The 13,090-nt window shown below is 46.2% G+C and overlaps 1 protein-coding gene across 2 annotated transcripts in view; it reads left to right on the top strand.

The window, feature by feature from the left end:
• Nucleotides 1-13,090, top strand: part of VLDLR (very low density lipoprotein receptor) — a 546,560-nt gene that overhangs the window by 379,700 nt on the left and 153,770 nt on the right. For both annotated transcript variants that reach the window (XM_069625743.1, XM_069625744.1), the window contains 2 exons: nucleotides 8,294-8,518; nucleotides 12,613-12,731. In XM_069625743.1, coding sequence (XP_069481844.1) covers nucleotides 8,294-8,518; nucleotides 12,613-12,731 — 344 coding nt within the window. The remainder of the gene's footprint in view (nucleotides 1-8,293; nucleotides 8,519-12,612; nucleotides 12,732-13,090) is intronic.

The raw sequence follows: 13,090 nt of genomic DNA, 5'->3' as shown, positions 1-13,090 counted from the left end.
TGGGTTTAGTTCAGCACGGGGAGAATACTGGCATAAAGCTCACAGAACCGGGCTGCAGGTAGCATTGTTAAATGGAGCAAGAGTAAAGCTCTTTAGATGGGTTTATACTAGGATAAATGGGAGCCATGCTCAGAAGTCCTGTAGTTTGTGTGGTTGCAGAGAAAGTTTATTTTAACCTCAGGAAGAAAAAGGCATGCAGATAACCTTCTAGGAGCCAACTATGCTAGCTGCTTGATATGATTGACCTCTGCCCAGTCTTCTGTATGTGGGCTTGAGTGGAGCGTCAAGAAACCACTTTCTGCTTGCCAACAACCTCTGAACTATCTCTTTATCTTCAGGCTTGAAGGCATGGTCTAAATGATTAAAGACCCATGTTTACCTTTATATCCTCCCTCAACCCATCTCCAGGACGAGGACATCTTGCCATTCAAAGACATAGACCTGGTGTTGAGGTTATTCTGACTTTTTATTCTACTAGTAAAATATCATTTACACTGAACATCACTGGTGTACTTCAAATTCATGGATCCCTATTCCAAGGCTAATGGCTGGGCCCAGGCCCAGCTGCCATTCTTTCCTCGCTGCCTTGTGCTGCCTTGTGCTGCCTTTGCATGGGGCTGCTACTTTGGCAATGCATGAAGCCACTTAAAATTGCAGCTTCAGTGACAGTTCAGACATTTGAGGGTGCAACCAGCTCTTGCTGAAATTGCTTTGGATCACACGATGCACATGTCACCCGAAGGGTGCCTTCACCATGATCTGTTCTTGCATTATGGTTTTAGGGAACTGAAGACCCGACTCTTCAAATCTATTAAAGGGCTAATCTAGTCGGAGCATTTTAGTTTTAGTTCAAACGTTTCCTACAGCTCAATGATGCCTTGGGATGATGGGATCGCTCTGCAAAACCCACCAGATTGGTATTAATTGCAGTGCCTCCATGTGTTCACCTTTCAAAGAAACCACTGCTACCAGTGCTATGAGCTTAACTGCCATGATACAGATGCTTATTTCTATCAAGAACACTGACCACTTATCCTTAATTTGAATTGTCCGTATCCACTACCGTGTGCTTGGATTTCTGTGAAATACATACGTGGTGATAAGGCTTCTACCACCTATATGTCTAAGCAGTTTCCTTTGCTCAGTCTAGTCTTAACTAGTGAGGGGCTCCCTGATGTTGGAGGGGTGGGGTCTAGTTGCCATTCACTGGCAGTGCCCTATGTTCTAATGCGGTCTGCCTTACATTAGCCTCTGTCGTTCCAGCTGAATGTGCATGCCTGTTGGGCACAGGGGCCCCTGCTGCCTACACCTTCCACTGCTCCAGATACTTTTCAGCCTTGCTTGTAAGTTTATTATGCATGTCATGTTGTCATCTTGGCATTAAAACAATGTGCCCTGTTTTTATTTATAATCTAGACATGGATCATGTGGCAGAGGAACTGTGTTGGAAGACTTGTCGGAATAGTCAATTTTTTTAAGGACAATTGTATCGCTGAATGTCTATTGAAACTGGAGAAATGTGTGGTGAGAAGCAGTGGTGGCCAAGTGTGTGGGCACCCCAGTGGTTGGGGTTTCATACCTGGGTGGGGGAACAGCAATGCTTTCACTAGTCCGTCTTGGGTATGGCATTAGACGGACCCCCAAGGCCCAAAGGAGGGGTGAATGTGGAACATGAAAGGGAGCAGAGCAGTAAAATGAGGGAAAGGAAGCCGAGACCATGAGAATGGACAAGGGTTTCTGAGGCTCAAGACATTGTCATCTGGGATACCCAGGGAAAAGGTTAGTCCCAGAGGCCTTTAGGCCTCATCCAGACAGCAAGATTTTAAGCTAGAAAGGCTAGTAGACATAATCCTGGAAATTAGCGAAGCATCAATTTTCTATTCTGCCTGTCCAGTGCATTGAGATGATTCATGCTAGGAATGTTGGTGTGTGAGCCTGCGTGAGTGTTCCATAGAGTGGCAGTTGGGAGGTAGCTGGTTGGGCCGTTGGCTGCCAGTGGTTTCTCTCCTTGATGGTTCCTGAGGAACTATATCACACTGGAATAAAGACACTGGCCTCAATCTCCTGGTCCAGGTGTCATACTTGCAGTAGGGAAGGGCCCTACAACATTTTGGCGGGCTAGCTGGTCTTCTGCAATGTGGTTGGGGTGAGCGGGGGGGAGAGGGGTACTGGAAGCTGTGACGGGAGCAGCTTGCACAGTCACTGGTCCCCGCCCCCAAAGGTTCATCCATCTGCACCCAGCCAGCAGGAATGATCTCAACAAGCAACTCCCGGGTGACTGTGGTTGGTGCTGGGGGTGTAAGCTGGCTGAAGTAGGGGGAGGAACAAGGAGTCCGATCCATACTGAAGAGGTGCCAGCAGAGGGAGGCAAGGTACTGGGCAGGACCAGGCCATGAGCGCTTGCAGGGGTGTCCAAGCAGGACAGTCGGTGAGCTTGCAGGCCGGGCGGCGACAGCTACATGGTGTGGCGCAAGGGAGCCTAATGTTGCAGTTTAAGATGGATTTCTAAACTCTGACCTGGTGGGCAGAGGATTAGGAGGCCACGCTCTGTTTAGTAAAACAGAGGAACCTTCTAGACAAGCCAGACCAATCTATGTAGCTTGGCATGTGGTCAAGACTAAGTCTCAGGAGGGGTGTGTGATCGGAAGCCCACAATGAGCACAAACAGGAGCAAACCACAAATTACTCTTAGACAAGTGTATATGAAAAATATCTATAAATACACAAGTACACTTTTGCTATATCAAACCGTATCACACAAAATCCTTATACTAGATCACTTATACGTTGCGTTTACTAATGTGACACAGTAGTAAAACACAGCCACAACCTGTAAAGAGTTGCATTAAGAGCATTGAGCAATTCTTCGGGCTGGACTCAAAGTTAGGGAACTACTTGAAGAGAGGAGCATTGTGCTCATAAGTACAGTTGTGCATAAAATGCATGATTGTGCAAGCAGCACAAAAAGTGCTTCTTCTTGGGAGGGCTGTAGCAAGTCGGTGAGAATAGCTATGGAGCGCAGTCAAACCCAGCTGAGATCGAATACCTTCAAGGGATACTCATGAGTAAAAATGATTGGTTGTGCCCGGGGACCACAGGTAAGTGATGCAACTACTCACCGACCCTCCGCACAGTCCAGACCACACTTTGACAGTTTAGTTGAGGTCGCTAGTAAATTGGAGTCCCGCTCTGGTTCTTAGCAGCTCCTGGGGAGACAATCGTCCATGATGGGACAGTTCCCTTTTCTCCGCTTCCAAAGGAGGTTTGAAGAAAGTTCCAGTGCAGCAGACTTCAGAGCACAGGAGAGAAGAACAGCAGTGGACCTATAGCGACTGTTACCAACAGGTAGTGACACAGGAATCGCAGATGTTAGCAGTGTTGCGCATTCTCCTAATTTGGCAGCTAGGCCTGTGAAATTTGGCAGGAGAATGGATGGGACCACAAGCTAGCAATGTCCCAAGTCAGCGATAGCTTGAGGTAGAACTGGGCAGTTCACTGGAAGGCCCAGGCACACTTCCAAATAGGCTAGTTTGGTGGGGAATCAGGGGGCGCAGAGAGTAGTTCCCACTACTCCAAAGGAGGCAAAGCACCTTGGCAGGCTTTCTTGATCAAAGAATGCAGGGGTCCGATGGGACAACAGAGGCTGAAGGGTGCCAAAACCTTCCAAAGCATCTCCCGTGGTATCACAATTCTGTTTCTTCATGCAGGAGTCTTGGCTCCTTCTGTAGTTCGGTGAGAACTCTGGTGATCAACCAGGAATTGATGCACAGCTCCTTCTCTTATCCAAGATTAGCTTTGTGCCAACATTGAGGACTTCCAATCAAGGGTCTGTTCTCATGCAGGCATTGAAGTCGTGGACCAATCACGGTTCACGGTCTGTCATTCAGACATGCCAGACCTCCTGGCACCAACCGTGTGGATTGGGACCAGACGGTCCCAACCTGCTTCCTGTGTACACACGCGACGGGCAGAATCCCATGAAAGACTGTGGCTCTGCCATTTTCGAACCTGGCCAGTCTTGAACCAAACCTTCAAGGGTGTCTAGGGCCAAAAGGACCCCAGAGCACGGTACTAGAAGATTCATTGTGCACTGTTAAAAAAATTACCAAGAAATGGCAAAATAGTCAAAATCTAAGGTAAAGTTTCCCAGTACTGACAATCTGAGGGATATCGGTTTCCCCATACAAATGAGCAAAAGCCCAGAAGAGTACTCCACTGGTAAAAGTTTAGGGTAGGATAGCCAAGCAAAAGGTTTGGGGGTCCATAAATGGAGGGAAAATTACACAAATGAAATCTTTCCTAACGGGCAGGAAGAGGAGGGATGACAAGTTGCCCATCGGCACCATCATACAAGGCCTTTGCAGCAGTTGTCTGCATGGAGCCTGGCAGAGGCAGTGCTGGTATGTACAAGTGCCTGGGGGCAACGGAGGACGAGTGAGGACCACCAGTGCTTCATGGGAGCTCAGTGCCTATCCAGAGATTCCTTTCAACTGCGAGGTGCAACCGCGTTTTCTGATTTTGTGCACTAAACACGTTCATGCAGGCATTCTTGTTACCATGGTGTCTTCAGCTGTTGTGTGCGCTGCCCAATGCAACAGTCCTGGGCCATGGCCATGTAGGGGAGCAAGTGTCCCTTTGCGGTAAGAGGCGCGATGGAGGGAGCAGTGTACATTCACGCACCTGGATTTACTGTCACCGGGTTGTGGTGCTGCCAATCGGGATGGAGTTGAATGATTGGTCTGCAGAGATGGTCGGTGCTTCTAGAGATCATCCCCACAAGAAACGTGCGGTGTGGACAGGTGAGGCCAAGGTGGCAGTAAAGGGAGTTTTCAAGCCAAGGGAATGCATGCTGCTGGAGGGTACAAGCGGGGGATTGACGCCGGTTGGGCATCATGCCTTCCAGCTTGACAGTGGAGCATATTTGGGGGTCCTAAGGGAGTTTGACCCCCAGTTGTTAGAATTTATCCAGGAATGAAAGAAACTTGCTGTTCAGGAGGAGTAGCTAGTGTTTGGGGAGACCAGGAAAATGTTAGGGGAATTAGTTGTGGACTGCACATTATTTGTGTAGAAGTTGGAGCACGTCGCTGGATATTGGAGGAGTTTGTTTTTAGGGCTCCTGGTTCTCATTTAATGGCCATGAATGGTTTTCTGGAGACTGCATTTTGTAAGCTCAGGTTTAGTGATGTGCTGTCCATTGGCAGTTGGTATCCTGTCAGAATGTATGGTGCATGGAGGTGATGCTTGCAATGTTGGTACCTAGAGTTTTACATAAAGTGGCAGCTGGAAGGTAGGTGGCTGGGGTGCTGGATGCAGTGGTTGCATCTCACATTGTTGGTTCCTGTGTTCTACTTGAAGGCTACAAGGTTTATACTAAGGAACTACGTTACACTGGAATAAAGGCATTTACCTCGATTACCTGATCCAGGAGGACCCATTGTGGAGGGATGACAGAGGGGGGCAGGAGGGGGACACCTACTAATTGGACCCCGTCGTGCAAAAGATTCTCAACCTAAAATTTGAGTATTGGAATGCCATTGAACCATGTTTTGACCTAGATAAACACATGCTCTTTTTCACAACTTAGCAAGCCCCGCCCACCTGGTGCCTTCCTGCTTGCTGCTCTTTTTCCCTACTTAAGGAGCCCTCCAGCTTCTTTTCCTTTGCCGATGGAGCAGGTGCAAGTGGATCTGGGTCACCTGGCCTAAGCCCTGCCCACCTGGTGTCTTCCTGCCTGCCGCTCTTTTTCACCACTTAGCAAGCCCCGCCCACCTGGTGTCTTCCTGCCTGCCGCTCTTTTTCACCACTTAGCAAGCCCCGCCCACCTGGTGCCTTCCTGCTTGCTGCTTTTTCACCACTTAGCAAGCCCCGCCCACCTCGTGCCTTTCTGCTTCCCACTCTTTTTCACCACTTAGCAAGCCCCGCCCACCTGGTGCCTTCCTGCTTGCTGCTCTTTTTCACCACTTAGCAAGCCACGCCCACCTGGTGCCTTCCTGCTTGCCGCTCTGTTTCCCTACTTAAGGAGCCCTCCAGCTTCTTTTCCTTTGCAGATGGGGAGCAGGTGGAAGTGGATCTAGGTCACCTGGCCTAAGCCCCGCCCACCTGTTACCTTCCTGCTTCCCACTCTTTTTCACCACTTGGCAAGCCCCGCCCACCTGTTACCTTCCTGCTTGCCGCTCTTTTTCACCACTTAGCAAGCCACGCCCACCTGGTGCCTTCCTTCACCATCACTGTCTTGCGGCCAATGATGGATTTGACTTTTATGAACTTCATTCAGTGCGTCACTCTTTCTCAACTCTTTTGCTGGACTTCCTTTGCATCTTGTACTCATGGTGGCCCTGAATCATGCTGTTCTCATCTTCCTCTTTTATCCTGGCTTGCAACATTGTGTTACTACTGACTTCTGCAATTGTATTCACTCTCCATTCTTGCTTCTCCACTCTTTTGACTGCTTACACTATTTTCTCTCCTCCTTTCCCTTCTCCCTTTTCCTATTTCCTCCCCTTACTTTCTTCTATGCACTTACTCTATCAGAATTGTCCCTGGACCTAATATGATAGCAACCTCGTCTGTTTCCTCCACCCTCCCATTACTGGTTTTTTCCTCCCCACCAACCCTCCAGCACTATCTGAAATGTCGTCAGGCCTAGTATGGTAGTCGCTTGTTTTGGTCCTTCCCTCCCTTTCTGCACCCCTCTCCCTCACCTTTTTGTTTTTCTCCGGCTCTACCAGAAATGTCGTCAGGCCTAGTACGGTAGTCGCCTGTCTGTTTCCATTTCCTTCCCACTCTTCCCCTCCTCCCTCATCTATGTCTTAGCTCTTGCACTATCTGAAATGTTGTCAGGCCGAGTACAATAGTTAATTTTACATCCTTACTGTTCATGGCCTGTAAGAATGTGGTTGTATTTTCCCTTGTTCCCTCCCTCCCTTGCCTTGAAGCGCTTTGAAACACATTCTGTATAGGCGCTATATAAAAACTATCATCATGTTTTAGATGCAGATAACTATGCTATGTTGCATTAATTTCAAATGTCTATCTGTCCAGTATAATTACGTTATGAAAACGGCATGTCTGCCATTTTAATACATTTTATGCACATGATAAAGTCGACTTAAAAATGTACAAACAATTGTCAAATTTTGTCACTAGTGTTTTTAAAAAAAATCCACACCCCGGTTTGAGGATGGAGATCAGTTTTCGAGTACCCTGCTGTTGTGGGCTTTACTGTGAGAAATGGCAGGAGCAACTGGTGCTGGGATCAGCTGCGAGTAGACGTTGGATGTGGGTAGGGTTATCTTGCCTTGTGCCTTAGTTTGAAAAGCTTTGATTTGGTCCATCTAGCTGGAGACTCAGCAGCACATGGTATGGGCTAAGGTTCATTTTAGGGACTGCAATAGCTAAGGCGGCCCTTTGCACCATGTGTTGTAACTTGAACATCAGTTTATGCCCTTCCTGATTGAGCACGGATAGATTAAGTGATCTAATGTTGGGGCAGAAATTTAATAATGCTCGGGTGTACGAGCAGCCTGGCGTCAATCTGATCTTGTCCATGCTAAACTGGACAGCAGCGGTTGTATGGTGGTGCTCACTGGTATCCTGCATAATTTCAGTGAAGGCCAATTTGTGGCTAAATGAATGGTTTTTACAGTCAGATTAATTTCCAAGATTACCTATGAAGTTAACTACATGGCAGCCGATTGGATGATACCTTGTGCTTTGTGTAAGTAAGCGTTATAGAAATCCACTATATAGACCTTAAGTTTGTATTATGGTGGACCCATGTTATTTTTCTGTGTACTTCTGTTTTGCAAGTACGTGTATACCTTCCCCCCTCCCCTCCCCAGACCAGTGAGGTGTGCTAGACTGTGTCTGGGAGGTTAGTAATGAACTTTGTACATAATGGAATTTGCCAGTCGGCTACTATTCTCAAATCTACTTGTGCTTTACTTTGAGGTGGCAAGAAACAGGACATTAAGACATTAGTTTGTGGGCATGTGGGAGTGTATAAGGACGGCCCCCTCCATGGACCATCAGTGAGGGGTCATCTGGTATCCTGAAGCCTGGAAAGGGTGCTTAATGAAAGGGGGTGCAGTGGTGACAGAATTACCAGTCCTTTTACCCCGTGACAGGGCGCTTGGGTATATTAGACTGACAGTGGTCAAAGTAATTCATTTTGTGATATTTAGCTAATCATTTTCATGTGAATTCCGAATTCTTGACCCAAACCCAAAAGGGCCATACTATTTAACACTGTGCACTTGAAGCAAACCGATTAACATTTTTTTTCCCCTTTCAGGGCATCTGTGGATTCCCGTGACAAGGTCGGCAGCCATGTTAAAATCATTAACAATTTGCACAGTCCTGCATCAATTGCGGTAGACTGGATTTATAAGAACATCTATTGGACTGATGTTGGGCTAAAGACCATATCTGTATCAAATTTTAATGGATCCAGAACAAAAGTCTTGGTTAACTCCGACTTGAAAGAGCCTACCTCAATTGCTGTGGATCCCCTTTCTGGGTAAATCTAATTTTTATTTTTGTAATCGCTAATGTTTGCTCTTGCTGTAGGGAAGGTGATATCCTGGCCCAAATAACCAAATTTAGGATGAGTTAAAGTTTGTGTTGGAATATTCCTTACCAAACTGAGTGTGACATGGGTAAAGCAATTCGACTGAAATGCATGTGAAAATCCATGTACGTTCAAACTACAAACACATCTATTAATTGCATAGCTCCTACTGCCGTGTTGTGCAGAACGCATTCTGGGCCAGCGGATCTGGATGGAGCATGATTCAATAGGAACAATATTTGCAGAGCAGTTGGCTTGTCGATTTGTTTCATGGAGTTGCATTGCTGAGTTTCATTTGCCAAACTGCAATTGCAGACTTGTCATGTCTTCCTCTAGGTTTAGTCTGCAACACATCCATCTGGGCTCACAGCTATAATCAACAGCAAGTGTATGTTGAGGCTGTGACCTCGCTGTGGGTCCAGAAGACTTGAAGTGCAGGCATTTTTGTATGTATGAAAACCAGTTTACTTGCTGGGAATAGTGTGCTTGTGAAATGGTGACTTGAGAGAAAGCCAGCGATGCATTGAAAGATGGTGCTTTCTCGCCGCATGGATGACACGTACCCATCGGATAACGAAAGCAGTGTGATTTTATTACATCGCAAATGTTAATGTAATCTTTCTGCAATGTCTGCTTGCCTGTTGTATTGACTAGTTGTGTTATGTTCCACAATGAAATGGGTGTGCCAAGTGCATAAACTACATTGTGCATTTGTGGCGTAATGGTGTATTCAGCATGTCCAAGGCATACCTATAACCCATAATGTGAAAGTGACCTGGAAGCAAAACACTGGGTAAACTGGAAAGTTGCATGCTTGTCGCAATCAGTTGAATGCCACCGACCGCTCCCCCAACCAATGGCCGTAGTTCCTGATCTTTTCAGTGTGCACAGTTCGTTCTGATTTCTATCAGATGTTGGTACCATGGCAGAGGACTACTTCACAACTTGACTTCTCTGCCCCTGCATGAACATGATGGTAACCAGTGATGTCCTTCTGTGCCTGAGCTCTCGGGACCATGGAGTCCCGGGTGCAGCGAGCTGCCATAGAAGCTGCAGTTGTAACTTGGCAGTATCCGCTCAAAAGTGGCCCTCGTGTTAAGCGCTAGGTTCCTAATCGTGCACCTTTATTAAACTTATTCGATTATCTCTAGTGTCATCTAAAGCTTTTTGATTGGGTGGGGGGCGTCATCGGATTGGAACTAAAGATTATTTGAGTAGGTTTGCACAGCCTTCTGTAAACTGGCTGGGTGGATTAATGCATCCTCTGCAGCGATTGGTGTAATCCACGCAGACTGTCCCGCTCAGCCACTGAAGCCATCAAAAGGGCAACGCAATGAGGTGCCCTTACAGAGCAGCACCTGTGATCAAACCTGGACCATTTAAATTGTGCACTATATAGAAGTGTATCGAATGTTTTTTATTTTGGTCATTGTATGGTATACGTTTAAAAGCCATTCTCCTAAATATTAGTTTGGATTGAAAGAAATGTGGATCTCGCTCAAATGCGCAGGGGATGAAAACACGGACTTCAAGCGTCCAAAACTGCCAGTGTCTCGCAATGATTGCTATGTTTACAAGCATGCCTTGCCTGCCCAACACATGTGGTTTTGTGAAGTTGGGAGAATGTGTAATAAAGCTCTCCAGTTACACGGTTATAAAGCTTTTATGCTGTTCTAGTAACGCTGTAGTTTGTTGCTGGTGCCTATTAGAATGGCATGGTGCCTCTACTCAGGTTAACCGTACTGCACTCTGTGGAGGAAGGAAAACTGGGCAAAATAGGAGAGGAGCAGGAGTAGCATTGAAACGCACAGAACTAACACATTGGGAAGATGCAATAGAATTGTGGCAGAGGTAATGATTGTAGGGGTTATATGGATAATGGAATGCTGATCTATGAAAGGAGAAAATGCGTATTGTCCCGTTGTTTCTGGTACTGTGGAAGTAAGCTGTGCAGTGGCCTACAGATGTTCCGGGAAGATCTTGGTATGTGGAGGCCAGCATAGTGTTGGGCACCTGCTGCAAATCCCAGGCATGAAATCTGGGGGTGCCACCTGCCAAAAGGGAGTCTGTGAAAAGGTGAATGTGAGGAGCCACTGAGTAGGTCAGTGTGAGGGGCTGTATAAGTTTTTAGGTCTCAACAGGTCACTAGATATCCTTGCGGAGGTTGGCAGACAGTTGCGCAACAAATGTGATTGTAACAGGAGTGGTGTAGCAATAAAGAATTTCAATGGAAATCAGTCCACCTGGCTGTGACCATCAGACTGAATTGTCTATTGTGGTGGAGAGGGCATGAGAGAGGCAGCAAATCCCGTCGATGCAACCAGATTCCTGGTGCTACCATGTAGTAAGGTGTGCTTGCTCTGCTCTGACCTGCCCATTGCAGTCTAGGTTGCTTTCATCACTGAAGCAGTGCAAGCCTTTGTATTTTTGTCATTTGGTGTAAAGGGGTTGCTTTGTAGTGTTTTGCAAAACTAAATCACTGATTCTGACAATATGCTTGTGGCATGCATAAAATTGCCATGAAGGCAGCAAGGTGAGAGTGGTTTGTTACCAGGAGCTTTAATTCATGCTTCTGGAGTTTTGGAGAAGGTGTGGAGGTGATGAAGTGGCTTTAGCAACAGTTTGTGATGGAGGTGGGTTATTACAGGACTTATGATTTCTTTGGCCGCAAGATGGTTATCCAAGTCTTTTGTTCTCAGGAAGCAGTGGGTCGTAAAGTTAGTCATGAGTAGTGGTTCTCATGGTCCCAGAACAAATGTCTTGGGCGGGGATTCAGTTTCAAGATGGATATTTAGATTTTGTTTGTTAATTTGATAAACCATGGACCTGGCAGCCGAGCACATTGCAAGCTTACAGATACAGAATTTATGTAGCCTGTAGTATTTGTAGGGTTCAGGGGAGGAGTACATAAACCAGTGGATATTTTATGGTTTGTCATTAGTCATATCTAATCTTTGGAACACTGATTTGTCAACATTGTTCCTTGATTGTGCACCTTGGTTTAAAACTGTCTCCTTTCCTAGCTTGCTGGCCCTGGCCTGCTTGCACCCCACTTTGAAAATCTGCACCCCCTGCTACTCCCTTGACCATCCACTGGGCATTTGCCATCCACCCCTCACCCCCCTCCACCCAGACTCACTCTGCTCATGCTCCTTAATAGTTGGCACATTGCCTACATGCGTCCCCTGCTTTGGTCTGTATTTTATGAGCAGGGGTGCACAGAACCACTTTTTCACAATCTTCCCTTTCGCGTATAACGGTTTCCTTTCTACCCTGGAACTCTGCATGTGTTCCCTACTGTGTACAGCCTACGTCACACTCATGAGCGTTTCATCCTAGTTTATTTTTCATAAACTTAATTTTTTTGTGTAAAAATTGGTCATTGTGATGGAATGCAATTTTATAAAATTACACTACACATTATTTTTAGGAACAGATTTGCCTGGGATCCGTTTAAGTAATACAAATGGGATTGTAAAGAACAGTAATGTAAAATGTATCCAGGTTGTAAAGGTGCAATCCATAATTACTTTCAGGACCGTTGAAACCTTTCAGAAAAATAATGCGTATCCAATTGCAACGCCTTTTGATAGTAAGCAGGGACATGTAATGCCGTTAATCGAATGTTACATTTCATAGATTTGTTTCAGCCGCATTTCTAATTGGAAACCTACTTGTTGCTGAAGCCAGATAACTCTTGGGGCCCAGGTCTGGAGCAATGCTTAGCCTACTTTTTCCAGCGCATGGTATTTAGGCTAATAGTCCAGGGAGTCCCAGGAGCTAATTACCCCATTTATGTTGTAGAAATGCCACAGATCTCACTTTTGCAATGGTCTTTTTGACACTCCTTTCAAGCCAGTGTCAAACGCTACTAGGGAGATGGAGGTGCATTGCTTTGGGGTGATTACTTAAGTGTCAGTTTGTGCATCCTCATTTTCTTGGACCATTTGGGCCATCGGTCTATGGGGAGAATGGAGACTGTTGGGTGCTCTGTTGTACCTTTAACTCTGCATATGCTTAGTACAATACATATTTTTCCATAGATTCATTTATTGGTCTGACTGGGGTGAACCTGCCCGGATCGAAAAAGCTGGGATGAATGGGATCAACCGCCAAATGTTGGTAACCACAGATATCCAGTGGCCTAATGGAATTGCACTGGGTAATTATGATTTTCTTTTGCTTTGAAATTAACCTGTATTCGCCAACTGGCCCCCATGTAAGTTAAATGACATTAATTGGAGTGTTTGTTTGGGGCTTTGGTTGTCCAATTTTAAAGACGCCAGAAGTGAGTTGCATGCATCAGAATGCCCCCTGAAGACTACATGTTCTGTAGGAGCTGACCCTCTGGGAGCTAGTGGCCATCAAGGAGATGACAACTGACTTGGTCATGGTGATGAGGCTGTGGCACCAAGTAATTGGGGATCAGTGCAATTTCAGTACATACAAACCTTGAATCAAGGAGCTGAACTACACATTCAAGGAGTCTTGTAAGCAAGCATGTAGACTGCTGGAGGAAGA

This window comes from Ambystoma mexicanum, chromosome 6p (genome assembly GCF_040938575.1).
Source record: "Ambystoma mexicanum isolate Mex_15411 chromosome 6p, UKY_AmexF1_1, whole genome shotgun sequence".
NCBI lineage: Eukaryota > Metazoa > Chordata > Amphibia > Caudata > Ambystomatidae > Ambystoma > Ambystoma mexicanum.
This window is presented reverse-complemented; position numbering and strand designations above follow the sequence as displayed.